Source organism: Fonsecaea multimorphosa (genome assembly GCF_000836435.1).
Source record: "Fonsecaea multimorphosa CBS 102226 unplaced genomic scaffold supercont1.11, whole genome shotgun sequence".
NCBI lineage: Eukaryota > Fungi > Ascomycota > Eurotiomycetes > Chaetothyriales > Herpotrichiellaceae > Fonsecaea > Fonsecaea multimorphosa.
This window is the reverse complement of record NW_015971645.1, coordinates 581,146-595,321: the sequence shown is the minus strand read 5'-3', so window position 1 is coordinate 595,321 and position 14,176 is coordinate 581,146. Positions and strand designations below refer to the sequence as shown.

The 14,176-nt window shown below is 52.9% G+C and overlaps 5 protein-coding genes across 5 annotated transcripts; 3 read left to right on the top strand and 2 right to left on the bottom strand.

Annotated features, from left to right (window-relative positions):
• Positions 1 to 417: 417 nt before the first annotated feature.
• Positions 418 to 2,337, top strand: Z520_06209 (serine/threonine-protein kinase bur1; the record flags this gene model as incomplete). Its single annotated transcript, XM_016776710.1, has 1 exon — positions 418 to 2,337. One exon carries the CDS (start codon positions 418 to 420, stop codon positions 2,335 to 2,337), a length of 1,920 nt encoding a protein of 639 aa, XP_016632252.1.
• Positions 2,338 to 3,367: 1,030 nt separating this feature from the next.
• Z520_06208 (uncharacterized protein) lies at positions 3,368 to 4,900 on the bottom strand (the record flags this gene model as incomplete). Its single annotated transcript, XM_016776709.1, has 1 exon — positions 3,368 to 4,900. One exon carries the CDS (start codon positions 4,898 to 4,900, stop codon positions 3,368 to 3,370), a length of 1,533 nt encoding a protein of 510 aa, XP_016632251.1.
• A 1,075-nt stretch (positions 4,901 to 5,975) lies between these two features.
• Positions 5,976 to 7,374, top strand: Z520_06207 (uncharacterized protein; the record flags this gene model as incomplete). The annotated part of the gene is made up of 3 exons (XM_016776708.1): positions 5,976 to 6,297; positions 6,372 to 6,695; positions 6,740 to 7,374. 3 exons carry the CDS (start codon positions 5,976 to 5,978, stop codon positions 7,372 to 7,374), a joined length of 1,281 nt encoding a protein of 426 aa, XP_016632250.1.
• Positions 7,375 to 8,636: 1,262 nt separating this feature from the next.
• Z520_06206 (uncharacterized protein) lies at positions 8,637 to 9,519 on the top strand (the record flags this gene model as incomplete). The annotated part of the gene is made up of 2 exons (XM_016776707.1): positions 8,637 to 8,922; positions 8,987 to 9,519. The coding sequence occupies 2 exons, from the start codon at positions 8,637 to 8,639 to the stop codon at positions 9,517 to 9,519; spliced, it is 819 nt and encodes a 272-aa protein (XP_016632249.1).
• Positions 9,520 to 10,791: 1,272 nt separating this feature from the next.
• On the bottom strand, positions 10,792 to 13,653 carry Z520_06205 (uncharacterized protein; the record flags this gene model as incomplete). Its single annotated transcript, XM_016776706.1, has 11 exons — positions 10,792 to 10,948; positions 11,026 to 11,498; positions 11,546 to 11,625; positions 11,679 to 11,751; positions 11,877 to 11,926; positions 11,975 to 12,077; positions 12,132 to 12,377; positions 12,425 to 12,847; positions 12,897 to 13,172; positions 13,230 to 13,401; positions 13,466 to 13,653. 11 exons carry the CDS (start codon positions 13,651 to 13,653, stop codon positions 10,792 to 10,794), a joined length of 2,241 nt encoding a protein of 746 aa, XP_016632248.1.
• Positions 13,654 to 14,176: the final 523 nt, after the last annotated feature.

Sequence of the window (14,176 nt, the reverse complement as noted above, 5' to 3'; positions counted from 1 at the left end):
CGCAAAGACCGCACCATTGTCGATGCGCTCGATTTCAACCTGCGCTCGAGTCCGCCACTGAGTCCGCCTTCACCTGCGCATGTCCCTTGCCGCACATTCCCACTTCACCCAGTGAAATCATCACTCCGCACCTTTCGATCCTGATCCTGCCTGCATCGCGCTAGACGAACTCGTCTCTATCTGGTGTCTCTGCGACTAGATGACGAAACCACTTCATTTTTTCTGGCCTCGGCCTTGTCGATAGCGAACTGCAGCCTCATCGATTCCACGCCAGAAGGGCGCAATCACCTCCGCTTGGACGTTATCCATCTCATCACCGTTGCACCGGACTGAGGCTGTTGCACATTGCCGCCGCAGTGCGCACCAGCAGCATCCGACAAGAGGCCACCGGTCTAGGTCGTGAAAACCGTGGTCGCCATGTCCTCGGATTCAAAACATCCTCGAAAAACCCTCGAATTCCTTGAAGATGGCAGACCCCGGTTCCACGGCTGCTCAAGAATCACAGAATATGAATACCTGGGCAAACTCGGCGAGGGAACTTTTGGCGAAGTCTCCAAAGCCAAGTCCAAGAGGACAGGTCAGATTGTGGCCCTGAAAAAGATCTTGATGCACAACGAGAAGGATGGCTTCCCCATAACCGCACTGCGGGAGATCAAGTTGCTGAAGCAACTCGACCACATCAATGTCCTCAAGCTGGCAGAGATGGCCGTCGAGCGACCGAAGAATGCGAGCAAGAGAACGAGCATGTTCATGGTGACCCCGTACATGGACCACGATCTTTCCGGCCTCCTGGAAAACCCCGACGTCACTTTCACCACGGCACAGATCAAGTGTTATATGAAGCAGCTCCTCGAAGGCTGCGCATATCTCCACGAGAACAAAATCCTACACCGAGACATGAAGACCGCCAACTTGCTCATCAACAATCGAGGAATTCTGCAGATTGCGGATTTCGGGCTGGCGCGTCCTTACGACGATGAGCCTCCCAGACCGGGCCAAGGAGGCGGCGAAGCTACCAGAGAATACACTACTTTGGTTGTGACACGATGGTATCGCCCACCAGAACTGCTCCTCCAGTTGCGCAAGTATACCACTGCGATCGACATGTGGGGAGTGGGTTGTGTCTTTGGCGAGATGTTCAAGCACAAGCCCATTTTGACCGGAGACAGTGACCTGAACCAGGCCAGATTGATCTTTGAGCTGCTGGGATCCCCTACCGAAGAGAATATGCCTGGCTGGCGAGAGCTTCCTGGCGCCGAGGCTATCCTGGATTTCGACCAAATGCCTTCCACGCTCAATCGACAATTCCGCGACCTCGAGCCCCTGGCGCTCTCACTGTTGAGTGAGTTATTGAAGCTGGACTGGCGCAAAAGAATCAACGCCATGGACGCCCTCAAACATCCTTATTTTCATTCTCCGCCCTACCCAGCGAGACCTGAAGATTTGCCTTCTTTTGAAGAGTCGCACGAACTGGATAGAAAGAAGTTCAGAGATCAGAAAACCAAACGACCGCCCGCCCCAGCTGGTGGCTCTGTAGGGATCGGCCCACAGGGAGAATGGGGCATCAGTGGGAGGCCGCTTCCACCATACGAAGGGATGCGTGGCAGCGGGCCCCCTCCAAGTGCTCGAGTACCTGGTGGCAGACCACCATACGCAAACGGCCACAACAACCAACACTTTAACAGACGGCCATTAGGTCCGCCTCCCCAGAATGGCGCGTATGGGGACGGAGGTGACTATCGAGGTGCAAATCCTTACCCGCCTCATCGAGACATGCCACCGTACGGCCAAGGTCACCGTCCGCCTTATGATGACTCCTACCCGCGACGACCTCCTGGCGATCCTCCACCGCCACCGCGACTACCACCTGGCGAAGTCGATTCGTATCGATATGGTCCGCCAGATGTTCCACCTTTTCGTGACGATGGACGTGGTCCACCACCACCAAGATCTCGGGCACCCCCCACAGCTGGTGGCGGCGCTGGCGCTCCTGCCAGTGGTGGCAACCGTGACACATATATCCCTCCATACTCCAGTGCCGATCCTCATGCGGCTCCGCCGAAGCATCGACGCAGGGACGATCGGCCAGCGTACAGGGATGGACCCCCTGACTATGGCGAACCATTACGCTATGATGACACTGGTGGGAGAGAAGTACCAGACAGGGATCGTGACCGAGAACGAAGGCCACGGAGTCGGAGTCCAGTACGGGACTGGGAACGAGATAGGGACGGGCACCGAGATAGGAGAGATAGAGACCGCGATATGGGAAGAGACTACAGAGAGCGGGACAGAGACAGAGGTGGTTATGGTGGACAAGATCCTTATCGCCGATAGGAACGACGAAGCTTGGGATATGGTGGTGCTGGCGTAGGCAACGAGAGAAAGCGCACCTTTGCTGATTACTACCGGTACCTGCAAAGCGGCGTGGTGCACTACCGATCTCCACAGTGGAAATGACGGTCTTGGATCGAATGGTTCAAGACGATGATGAGGATGAAGATCAAGGACGTGTTCTTACATTTGCATAGCGAACGGCGCGGCGGGATCGATGAAGACAGGGCAACGCAAGCACAGCTACTACATGATCACAGGGCGCAGCATTGGTCTCTGCCGTCCACCGCATGGCGTTCAATTGGGTTGAAAGGGCAAGGACATGGGCAAGGGCAACAACAGGGGCTGATAGCGAATCTTCCAAAGCTTGGGGGTCGGAAAAGCAAAACAACCATGATACCCCCGGGGAGGACTTTTATGTCTTCTTTTGTCCCAAGTGAAAGATTTGCTTGTTGGGAAGGATAGAATGGGGGACTTTTTCTTCTTTCTTTTCTTTTACTCAATGAGAGAAAACTTGAATCTATACCTTAGCTATAGTATTGAAAAAAAAAAATAATCAAGACGGTTAACCCTCTTTAGATCAACGTCGTTTCTGCGGTGAAAGCCACCTGTTTTTCGTGCTGAGGGGGGCGAATGTCCGACTCTCTGAGAGTGAGAGTCATCCCTCTTGAAGAAGGGCGCAGGTGAGTATGCCCTTACAAAGGGGTCGGGTCTAAGAGAATATTTGATGGTGAAAGAGGATAATGCGGAGGCCAGGCCGTGGTAGTTCAGAAAGTCCCACTGTTCCAAACTAGGGGCCTATAGTTCTACGACAACGATGTGTATGATGCTACTAGAGAGGGATTCGGCTTGTATCGTTACAGATGGGCGCATATGGATATGGACATGGACATGGACATACATGTACGGAAGTACACCGTATACTGTCCTCGGTACACTCGCATTGATGGAATAAATTGATGGGATGGGTGGACGGGACAGCGGGATCCGTGGGCGTTGCATTTTGATCTGCATACTACCTAGTACAATATTCTCACGTCAAGCCGGCGAACAGATCGTCGATGGCGCTCTTCCCTTTCCCCTTTTCTTTGCCTTTGTCTTTGTGTTTGTCTTTACCCTTCGTGGTGGTGGTGGTGGTGGTGCTGCGTTTGGAACCGGGTTTGGGTTTGCCTTTGTTGTCTCTCGTCTCCTTCCTGGCGTGGGTTTCCGCAATGGGTGGTGTGGTCTGCTTCTGCGTGTCTTTGAGAATCGAAGTTGTTCTGGACGGCGGAACGGGTGGATGTTGAGGGAGGAGAGAAGGAGGAGGAGGAGCAGGAGGAGGAGGAGGAGCAGGAGGAGGAGGAGGAGCAGGAGGAGGAGGAGGAACGGCGACGGTGTCTTGATATATGGTGGGGGGGTCTCTTTGAGAAGTGGGGAGTGATCCTGACAGTGAGGGCGATAGCGAAGGTGCTGTAGGACTTTCGGCCGTGGAGGAGGGGTTCTCTTTCTCTTGCCTTCGTGCCTGCGTGGCTCTGATTGTATTGTCATTTCTGGAAACGCCCTCGGCCGCAGGACCGGCCACCAGTGCTTGATCTTCATTTCCTCCGAGAGCTGGACCACGGTCTGTAACGCTACCAGGCCATGAACGGGTGGTCGTAGCTTGACTCAGCTTCTGCTCCTGCTCCTGCCCCTGATTGGGGTCACTTCTTCGCTTTCTTTCGACCACTTCTCCGAGGTCATCACTGTCGTACGTCCTCTCCACGATCTCACCGCTCTGCAAGCCCGTAACCCTGGTACTCATGGCCGTGAGACTTCTTGCCTGTGCACTTGCAGTCCCAGTCTCGGATTGGCCCCTTCTTGTTGCCGTAATCCGTGTCCCTCCTCCCTGCTCAACTTCGTCTTCTTGCTGCTGGCTTGGGGTCGGCAGACCCACACTACTGACCACATCGGCAAGAAGCCCAACCAGCACAATCCCCAGGTGTGCAAATTGAGTATCACTCACCAGCCCGGAAAAGGCAAGATAAGCCTTGGGCACCAACACCAGACGAATCCAATCGACCCAGACCTGCTTTTCTCCGCGGATTTCCGTTTCACGCTCGAACCTTTTCCTCACGGCTTTGGCGTCCATGGCAGTAGCAGCGCCCTGCTGGCCCATCATCAGGCCCCGACGCAGAGACCGTTCCTCTTGCTCGATGAGCACAAGTCGGGAGACTGCTTTCCTCAACATCGACAGAGACTTCCACCACGGTTGGGTCCGGTGCTGGTTCTTGTTGCGGATCCAGATCTTGTCAAGGATGGATTTCGCGAAGGACAGCGAGAACTTGGGATCCCCATTTGATGTTCCTTGCGGAGTGGAGAGGCCAGAGTCAGGTTTTGCTTTGCCAGTCTGTCGATGGAGATCTCGTGGTGGGTGAGGACCAAGGCGTCTGCGTCCCGAGGTCTTTCTTACCGTGTTGTTTCGTAGCCGTGCATGAGCATGATTCCGGATCCCTGACTGTGGGTTTGATATCTTCCGCCGCTTTGACTTCCGCGTGTCTGTATCTGCGGTCGAAGTAGGGTGGGCATCGATGTCGTGGCTTTCGCCCATTTTCTTTGGATTCTCAGCTAGCCCAGACCCCGTGGCATTGGACTGGACACTCTAGCTTGTGTTGCACGAGTTGGCAAACAATGATTTTGAAGCCTCATATTAGCAAGTCTGACCTATTCTGGATGGCGGCGCAGGATGTTCTACCCAAGCCTAGTGGCAGGTCTGCCGAGCGCCAAGAGGTGCTCTATCCCGGCATGCAACTTGAAGCCCACGTCGGTATCTAGGGCAGTGCTAGGTACCTACTTAGGTAGGGATATGATCTGATTTCCTAACAGCATCATGGGTTTCTATGCTCAGGGAGATACTCGAGTCCAGAGTACACGACCTCGGCGGCAAAAGACGAAAGCGTGGCGAAACCATGTACAATAATGGATGGAAAGATCTTCCGGGAGAAATATACAACATTCACGCAGGAGAAGCCTTTCTGGAGAAGAGAGGGCCATGGGCCATCAGTACCTACCACGTAGGTAGCAAGCAATCTGAAGCTTTGGAGGCACTTCGCAGACAAGCTTGATGCCATCCCTCTCCAAGCCCTTGGCTCCTGCCACCACGCCGCTCGTTGTTTCTTAGGAGACTTGGGCTTTTTCCACCTTCGACCAGTTCATCCTTGATGGTAAGCGAGTCGCCTGCTGGTTTTCCCCACCCTCGGGACTCACGAAATGGGCAACTGAAGGCTTCTTCTCGCCTAAAAAAAGAAAGAGGGGGAAAAAGACCACGCGATCACGAAGAATTGCAGTCTGCCCCCTCCAGTACAGACATGGCAGCCGTCAGGCCAAAGAGCTTACAGCTCGATCTGCTGCAGCAGATGTGCCCTCCTAGAGACTTAACGCTAGGATTTCCTCATGTGAAACCAATGAGAATCGCAGCTTGACTCGTGTATGCACGATTGTTCAGCCCTCAGCCTCACGCACGGCTTGGAACTTCACGAGCTCCCATAGCCCTCTCGCTCCGCAATGGAATCCATTTCAGGGAGATTGAGACAGAAAATAAATCAGAAAGAAGGAGACTCGAAAACTTTGTCCTGTTCCGTCCTTCTGTTCTCTTCCTTGGTGCTGGTGATGCTTAGGGTGGGAAAATGTATCTTTTGGTCCTCTTCTGCGTGCTAAGTGCAGCCTCAGCCTCAGCCTCAGCCTTACCGTCCCTCCAAGCGCAGGATGCCCCGTCTTATGTCGCGCTGCCTTTGACAAGGAAGCGGTCGGTTGATTCAGCTGCAAAGCATAGTCGACGAGCCTTCAGCTCTTCGCTCTCGCACAAGACCCCGGCGCATTATACCATTGATGTCAAAATCGGAACTCCTCCTCAGGCTCTGAGCCTGGTCTTGGACACAGGGAGCAGTGACATTTGGGCGTACAGTCCTGGTGCCGAATCCTCATGCCCAAAGTGCACCTCAACCTTCTGTACACATTTCCCTCTTCCGCTATTGTTTCTTATATATTGGTGGAAGTTGGCAATTGACCCTTGGCGCATGTAGATGATCCCACAAAGTCCTCCACAGCAAAGAGCCGCGACGACCTGGGTCTCTTCAACATCACCTACGCGTCTGAGAACTCGGCCGTGCTCGGTTACTATGTCGGCGACACTCTCAAAACAGGCGGAGTCTCAGCCAACATGGTTCTCGGCGTTGCCACCAAAGCGCACGCCGGCGACCCTCCCGGCGGTATCATGGGCATCTCCTTTTCCGCCAACGAAGCAAGCGTCTACCAAAGCGACATCAAGTATCCTGGCTACATCGACAGCTTGTACAAGCAAGGCATCATCGCCGTCCGTGGCTACAGTATTTTCCTCAACGAACTCAGTAGGTCCCTCTTCACCGTTTTTTGCAACCCGCGCCTAACACAGTTCCCTCTCCCAGCCGCCACCGACACAACTCCGACACAACTCCCGGCACAATTATCTTTGGTGGCTATGACAAGAGCAAGTGGACTGGTGCGCTGGTACCGTTCCCCCTCGTGGAGCCTTCACCAGAAGGGGCAATTGAGCTGGATATCGGAGGACCTGTGATCGCCTTTGTCGTCGGCGGGGAGACGTTCTCAGTGCCCAGCAACCAAAAGTACACGGTTCTTCTCGACACGGGCACCACATTGACCTATCTCCCCAAATCGCAGTTCGCCGCCATCGCCGACGCGCTCGCTGCCGAACTCTACGACGCGGAAGGCGGCCTCTACGCCGTCTCGTGCGACTACGCGTCCGATCCGGGAGGTATTGGTTTCGAGTTCGCCAACCAAGCAGGCGACGACCTCTTGATCGCCGTCCCCTGGCCCGAGATGATCCTCCCCGACTCCGGATTGGCTGACGGTGTGTGTATGCTGGGCCTCAGTCCCATGCCGGACGGCGAGGGCTTCTACACCCTGGGCGACACGTTCCTGCGCTCCGCGTACGTGCTGTTCAACTACGACACGTTGACCGTGGGCCTGGCGCAGGCGAGCTACGACAACAGCTGCAGCGACTGTGTGCAGCCTTTGATACCATCCTAGGGGTTCCTGTTTGTATCAGACAACTGCGAATCCCAATACATTTGAAATTATGCTGTAGCAGTATAATATCAGTATATAGAAATCCATCTACAGTTAATACGAGTAGATCCAACGTCTATAAGGGGCTTAAACTCCGCCCACTAACTCATACTACCGAGTATATTAACTGGAGTTTTCGCTTCTTTTTCGTCCCGAGTCGGCATGATTCCGATCCCGAGCCCACACGCACCGATGATATCTCCTTGCCCCAGTGGGCGCTCCGGGGTTCTACCATACCCTAGGTGTATCTGCTCGATCGATCTACAAAACACTGACGAATACAACGGGACGATCACAAAGGGTGCTCACCGAGTCGAATACTTATCACGATACGGCCAGCCAGTTACGCCAGTTCGTCCCCCTCCGCGTATCTCCCGGAACTACGAGGCATCTAGCGCGCGAAGCAAAGCAAGTTTTTCGATCTCCGTCTGAACGGCGGCCCCCTCGGTCTTGGCCCTGTAGCCAATTGATACCTACGTAGGTATCTCTGCGCCTTTGCATGTGACAATGGTACAATGTGACAATGTGACAATGATTGTCCATCGCTCTCGTAAATTTTCGATGGTGTTGAAAGAAGTCCCAACCAGGTAATAGAACAGGGGTGGGTGCAAGCCCTTAAATCCGCTACTCCTCTCAGGAGTCAGGCCCCCCGTTGCTGCTTTGGAACCCTTGAGATAAAAACAAGCATTGCCATGTGCGGGATTGATTGTTGAGATTGCCCCGACCGACCCCTCCTTTGACCAAATTCAGTAAATGATCCTCTGGAGTTGGGCCTGGGGCCAGTAGGCTTATGTCCGAGATCAACCCCCCATATGATGTAGAGCGTCGGGGGGTTACGAGGATAGCTAGATGGCGGTGGAGGTGGCGAGGAAAATCAGGCTTCTCGGACAATATACGAGGTATAGGCATGTGCCAAGGGTATATAAATCTGTGGATGAGAGGCTTGTCTCAACCGCTTCTCTGTTAAGGTTTTCTCTGGTGTTCAAACTCGTCGTCCAATTCACGTCGCGAATCAATAAGGTCTACTCACCACCCCGAAAAGAGGAGAATTGGAAGAAGTTCGATCCGCATATTGGCTGGAGCACCAACGTCCAAGACAGCACATACCGTGGGAGAAATCGACATCTTCTTGGTGGGCAAAGAGAGGGCAACGTCAATAGGGTCTTGTCTGCAGCAGCCCAAGAACGAAACTGTACAATAACAACATCTCTTCCGTGACAGCCATGGCAGCCAACACCATCGTCTTGATCACAGGCGCAAACACCGGCCTAGGTCTTGAGACCGTCAAGTCTTTACTCCAATCTTCCAAGACATACACAATCCTCCTAGGCGGGCGGAGTTTCGAGAAGGCCACCACTGCAGCGAAGCAGGTCAAGGAGGAGTTTCCCAAAAGCCAGAGCACGGTGACACCAGTGCAGATCGACATCGACGATGACCAATCTATCAAGAAGTTATCAGAGACTCTGGAGAAGGACTATGGAAGGTTGGATGTGCTGGTGAACAATGCCGGTATGAATTCCTGCCCAAGGTAATCGAGTCCTGACCATATTGATTCTTGTTTGTGCTTTGATAGGTAGCCAATTCGACCTGAAGCTTTCCACTGGCGAACTCACCATGCGCGAGATGTGGAACAAGTCCTGGGAAGTCAACGTGACAGGCACGTACATCCTCACATATACTCTCGTCCCTCTCTTGTTGAAATCTTCCGACCCTCGACTGCTCTTTATCACAAGTGGTACTTCCACTCTCGCCGAGCACACGAATCAGGCGATGCCTATCAACCGATCGCCTACAGACAAAGGTTGGCCGAAAGCCAGCGGCGGCTTCGGAGCGCTAGGAATTCCGGCGTACAGGGCGAGTAAGACCGGATTGAATATGATGATGCGCGAATGGGCCAGGGTGCTGAAGGAGGACAATGTCAAGGTGTGGTGTGTGAGCCCGGGCATGTTGGCGACGGGGCTCGGTTTCGGCGATCCAGAGCGGTTGAAGCAGATGGGAGCCTTGGATCCGAGCGTCGGAGCAGGCGTGGTGAGGGATGTGGTCGAAGGGAAGAGGGACAAAGATGTCGGCTGTGTGGTGAGGAAAGACGGGATCCAGCCTTGGTAATGCTTGAAGGTAGGCAAGGAAGGGTTTCTCACTGAAGAGGACAACAAGTGGTGTCACCGGTGTTGCAGATACCTTGCTGACCCGCGCTGATGCTTGATATCCCATCAATCGGCAGACCAGTGGCGCAAATGTAACAGTCTGTCTTCAGCCACTGATCGACAATTGCCATCAGTACTGTGCCACGAATGTTAACAGACAGCGGAGAATTGCAGATAGTAATGTCACCTTGTTTAGTACCGCTTTCGCATGGCTAAATATGGCCTCTTTCAATTGAGTGCACACACACCACCCTCCTGGAGCCTCCTGCTGAGTTTGTATCTTGTAGAGTCCTCCGTCTTCTTCTTTGATACTGCACGGAATCTGCCTGTCCGGCCTGTAAAGGCTGACATTGTCTGCTTGTCTTGAGCCTGGGCTAATGCCTCCACCAACAAAGCCGCTGCCGTATGAAATGAGGTCTGCCGGATTGATGGGAGTTGGACGGCTTTCGTGAGCAAGGCGCATAGCCGCGTGATGACGTCTGGGTCGAGGTGGGCGGTGGTTTCGACAGCGAGTTCTCGATTGTGCTTGCGGAAGGTATCAGCATCACACAGCATTGGCATCGACGCGATTCCAGGGCTTATTACGAGGGACTTGTGGGTGCTCAGAAAACAGGCCGTCGTCAGCGTCTGGTTTCAGGACAAATTGACTGCGGCACTCACCTAAATCTCAAGCCGCTGTCTCGTCAGGAGGTATACAGCATCAACGACAAGCAAGGCCTTGAACAAGAAGCGTGGATTGAATCCATTTGATTGTGTAAGCTATTGGATCACTATGAGTGATCAACACACGCTGTGTTGATGGTACATGATTTGTCTTCAATAAAGTCCAAGCTCCATCCCATCTCACTGTCGTACATTGGACTCATAGAAGACCCTGCTCACATTTTTTTTTTTCTTGAAGAGAAAGCAAAGAGAAGAAGCTCAACTTGCAAGTATTAGGGGCACGCCTGTGTAATAACACAGGGGAAAACAAGGGGGCAAGAGCCACGATGACTCGATGACAGGGGAAGTCCTCCAGCACACTCCTTTCTTGGTTGTCCAGGTTGAGACCAACTTGATCTCAAAAGACCAAGTGTCTCAATCCATCCGTAATGCAAGCAGGAAGACAATCCAAGCCGACAAGGCAAGAAGCGGACATCTCGACCACAGGTATTGATCACCGCCAACAGTCCATGATACCAACATGGTGTGACCTGAAACATCAAAAGACGTCCAGCGCCACGATCATGTTGTGCTAAAAACGTGGAAGATGAATGTTGCTCATGTGTTCGAGCGCAGGATCTTGGAGATGATAGCGAGGTGCAACGCCCAACTCGTTCTCAGCACCAGGGGTGCCTCGGTCAAATTGAGAGCGGCGACGTCGTTGTTCTTCACGATAGACCTGGCCTTGTCTAGGAGCGAAAAGTCCTATGTAGAGCGAGAGTCAGTATACTGATGTTGTAGACGAGATAAGAATAAATATGCTCACGGAGAGTTGTGACGGGGACGACCGGCAAACGGGTCATGAGGATCGCGAGTGTCAACCAACAATGGACCTTGACGACGGGCCGGTGACGCGTTGTTTGCAAAAGCCTTGGGTGCAGTCTTGACATTGGGCTTGTTGGCACGAGCAGGAGGCAAGTAGACACCATTGCGACGAGCCGGTGACGCGTTGTTTCTGAAACCCTTGGGCGAAGTTTTGAACTTGGGATGGTAGGCACGACGGCCAGGCGACCAGACATCGTTGCGACGAGCCTCATCAACGTTGAATCTTCCGGTGCGACGCACATTGCGACGATGACGTGGTGGCACGGGGTACCGGTCGGGACGATTCATACGAAGAGGGATGTACAGACCAACATGCTCGGCATTCTCGATAGAACGACGCATCTTCGAGTGGTTGTCGGGTCCAGGAAACTTCTCCTCTTGTCCAGCAGTTGGACCATTGCCAGCGATGAAGAGCTAAGGGTGGTCAGCTGGTAACCAAGGCAGGGAAAGACTCAACTTACCTTTGGGCGGAAGGCAGGATGCTCAAGCATGACGGAAGAGTTGCGGAATTTCTGGACAAGACAATCTTTGCCTTGAATGGCTGCACACAATTGTAAGCTGGTTGCGGTGATGGCACAGAGAAGAGATACTCACTGGCATAAGAGACCTCGGCAATCTTGTCAGAGGCAAAGCAGTTCCAGCGCTTTCCGGCGCGAGCAAGGACGAACTAGAAACATAGAAGTGAGTAACAGGAAGTACGGGGGAGGCGGTCAGGTTACGAACCGGAACGATTGACTGAGCCTGGGAGAGAGTTAGCAGCAGCAATGACTTGGGGGGTAGGGACCAACTGACATCGACGAAGTTGATGAAAGCGTAACCGACATTGCAGTTGTTGGCGAAATCTGAAGTGGTTGTGAGCATCTGGAAATGTGAGATGCAGTTCAACTTACCAATGCGCAGGTACATGAAATCATAGCGGCCACGACTGGTGACATCAAGGAGAGTCTTCAACATGGGTTGATCAACGCGGTTTGGGATGTTACGAAGCATGATCTGGACGTATTGTCAGTTGGTACAGTCAAGATGGGGGAACGGAAATCAACTGACAGTGGTGCGAACGTCAAGTCCAGCCTGGATGCGGGCAATGTCGACGGCGTTATGGTTCATGGCCTGATTGAGGCGACGACCATGACGAAGGCCATCATGCTGGATTGCATAAGCGATGCGATCGAGTTCAGGATCGAAAGGCACTCTTGAACGACCAGTGACAGACAGTTGTTCTTCTTGTTCCTGATTGTACTCGGAAACAACAAGAACATCAGGCTGAAACGTCGCGGCATCCAGAACAGCACCCTAAGATATGTTAGTCCTGGAGAGAAGGGTAGACGGAGACAACATACATTGACCATAGTTTGACGAATGACATCTTTGGCGACATCAACCACGTCGGCATTGTAGAATTCCACACGAATCTCCCGAACTTCATTCCGAGTGGCAGGGATGCTGTGGAAAGCCTTGATTTCACCACATTGCAAAAGGAGACGTTTGATCTCAGCAACAACAGGAGCTGCTTCAATCAATCTTCCGTTGTAATGGATGCTGACGATGATCTGTCCTTCATAATCAGATACAAGGGATGGGTCTCCACCGATGTCAGACATCTGCTGCTTTCCAGTGAAAACAAACATGAACGAATGCGGGAAGATCAGGTTAGTCTGTCGAGCAGCTTTCAGTGAGTCGCGAAGATCAGCGCAAGAAACTGCGTAGAGGCCGCTGGAGGCGCGTGTGGACTTGATGAATTTGATGGTTGGGAACATCTCAGCCTGCAAGTGTTAGTATATGCATGAACATGAAGGACAGTGGGATACTTACTGTATAGTGGCGGGTGATGGTCTGAGATGGGAACAGTTGTGCCACACCCATGACGACGAAGGTACGAGTCAAACCCTCATCAAGGCTGAAGACGCCTTCAGTCACGTTGAAGTCGTGGAGGTGCATGCCAGTGAAACGCTTGAAGGGGCTCTGATCGAGCTTGAGTAGGCCGAAACCATAGCGATGGGTACTGGGATGAAGAGGAGGGACTTGAGCAGAAGGTGGACATTTTTGGAAATTGATCGGGCGATACATGAACTTGCCAGGCTTGCGGATCTGCTGCACTGTCAGTGTATGTGCCGGGTACAATGTTGGTGCTGAAGGAAATCTTACCGCCATGTTCTCTTGGGCACTGTCAATGTAACCAGCTTGGGTCTCGCCATCTTTCTTCATGAAGCCAGTGGACAATCTCGGGGTGAAGACCTCGGCAGTGGGTGAGAGTTGCTGTCCTTTGGCTGCAATCGGGGCAGTAAGGAAGACATCCTCTTCGGACTCATCGCAGACACTGATGCCAAGTCAGTCTAATACTCCACGACTTGGATGTGATAGATGCCATTCATCACACTTACGTGGCATGCTTGGGTTGAGTAGGACGAAGCGTCAAGACAGGGCGAGCGAAGTCTTGGGCACGTCCCTTGGACCCGAAGTCGGCCTCAGGGGTGAACGCAGTGAGGTTGGTTGATGGAGTTCCATGATTGGTTGTCTCATCAGTAGAGTGAGGAGAGGAAGCCATTCCTGGCCCATGTGGAGGAGACATGGCTGTTCAAGACGGGCAGTTAGCTGATGGCTCGAATCCATTGAGACAGGGATGGGGGAGAGTAACGCTGATGGTGTTTGGATTTGTGTACCGAAACATCACGTTTCCAATCCAGCCAGCAAGAGGGGGCACAGTCATCAAAATCAGTGTCCACCATCTCTCGTAAGAAGGCTTGGAAAGGCAGGAAGACTGATGATGTGCCATTGGGCAAATCGAACTCGCCTCTCTTTGGCAGAGAGGCGATTTGAGGGCATTGGGCAGAGGGCATTGGGAAGACTCACCAGACGTGCGGATTGAGGTTGGGAAATGGGGTGACGCTCTGAAATCAATGAAGGGAGTGTGCTGTGGTAAAGAATGTGATGAGTGAGGACGAATACCAAGAAGATTCGAGGATTCGAATGGTGTTGAAGGAGTGTGAGGATGATGAAGGAACGTGGAGGATGGTGAAAAGTGAGGGGAGTTGAGGCGGAAAAAAGAAGAAGCGAATTTTTTCGTGGGAAGGAGCGGCTGGGAGAGACTCACA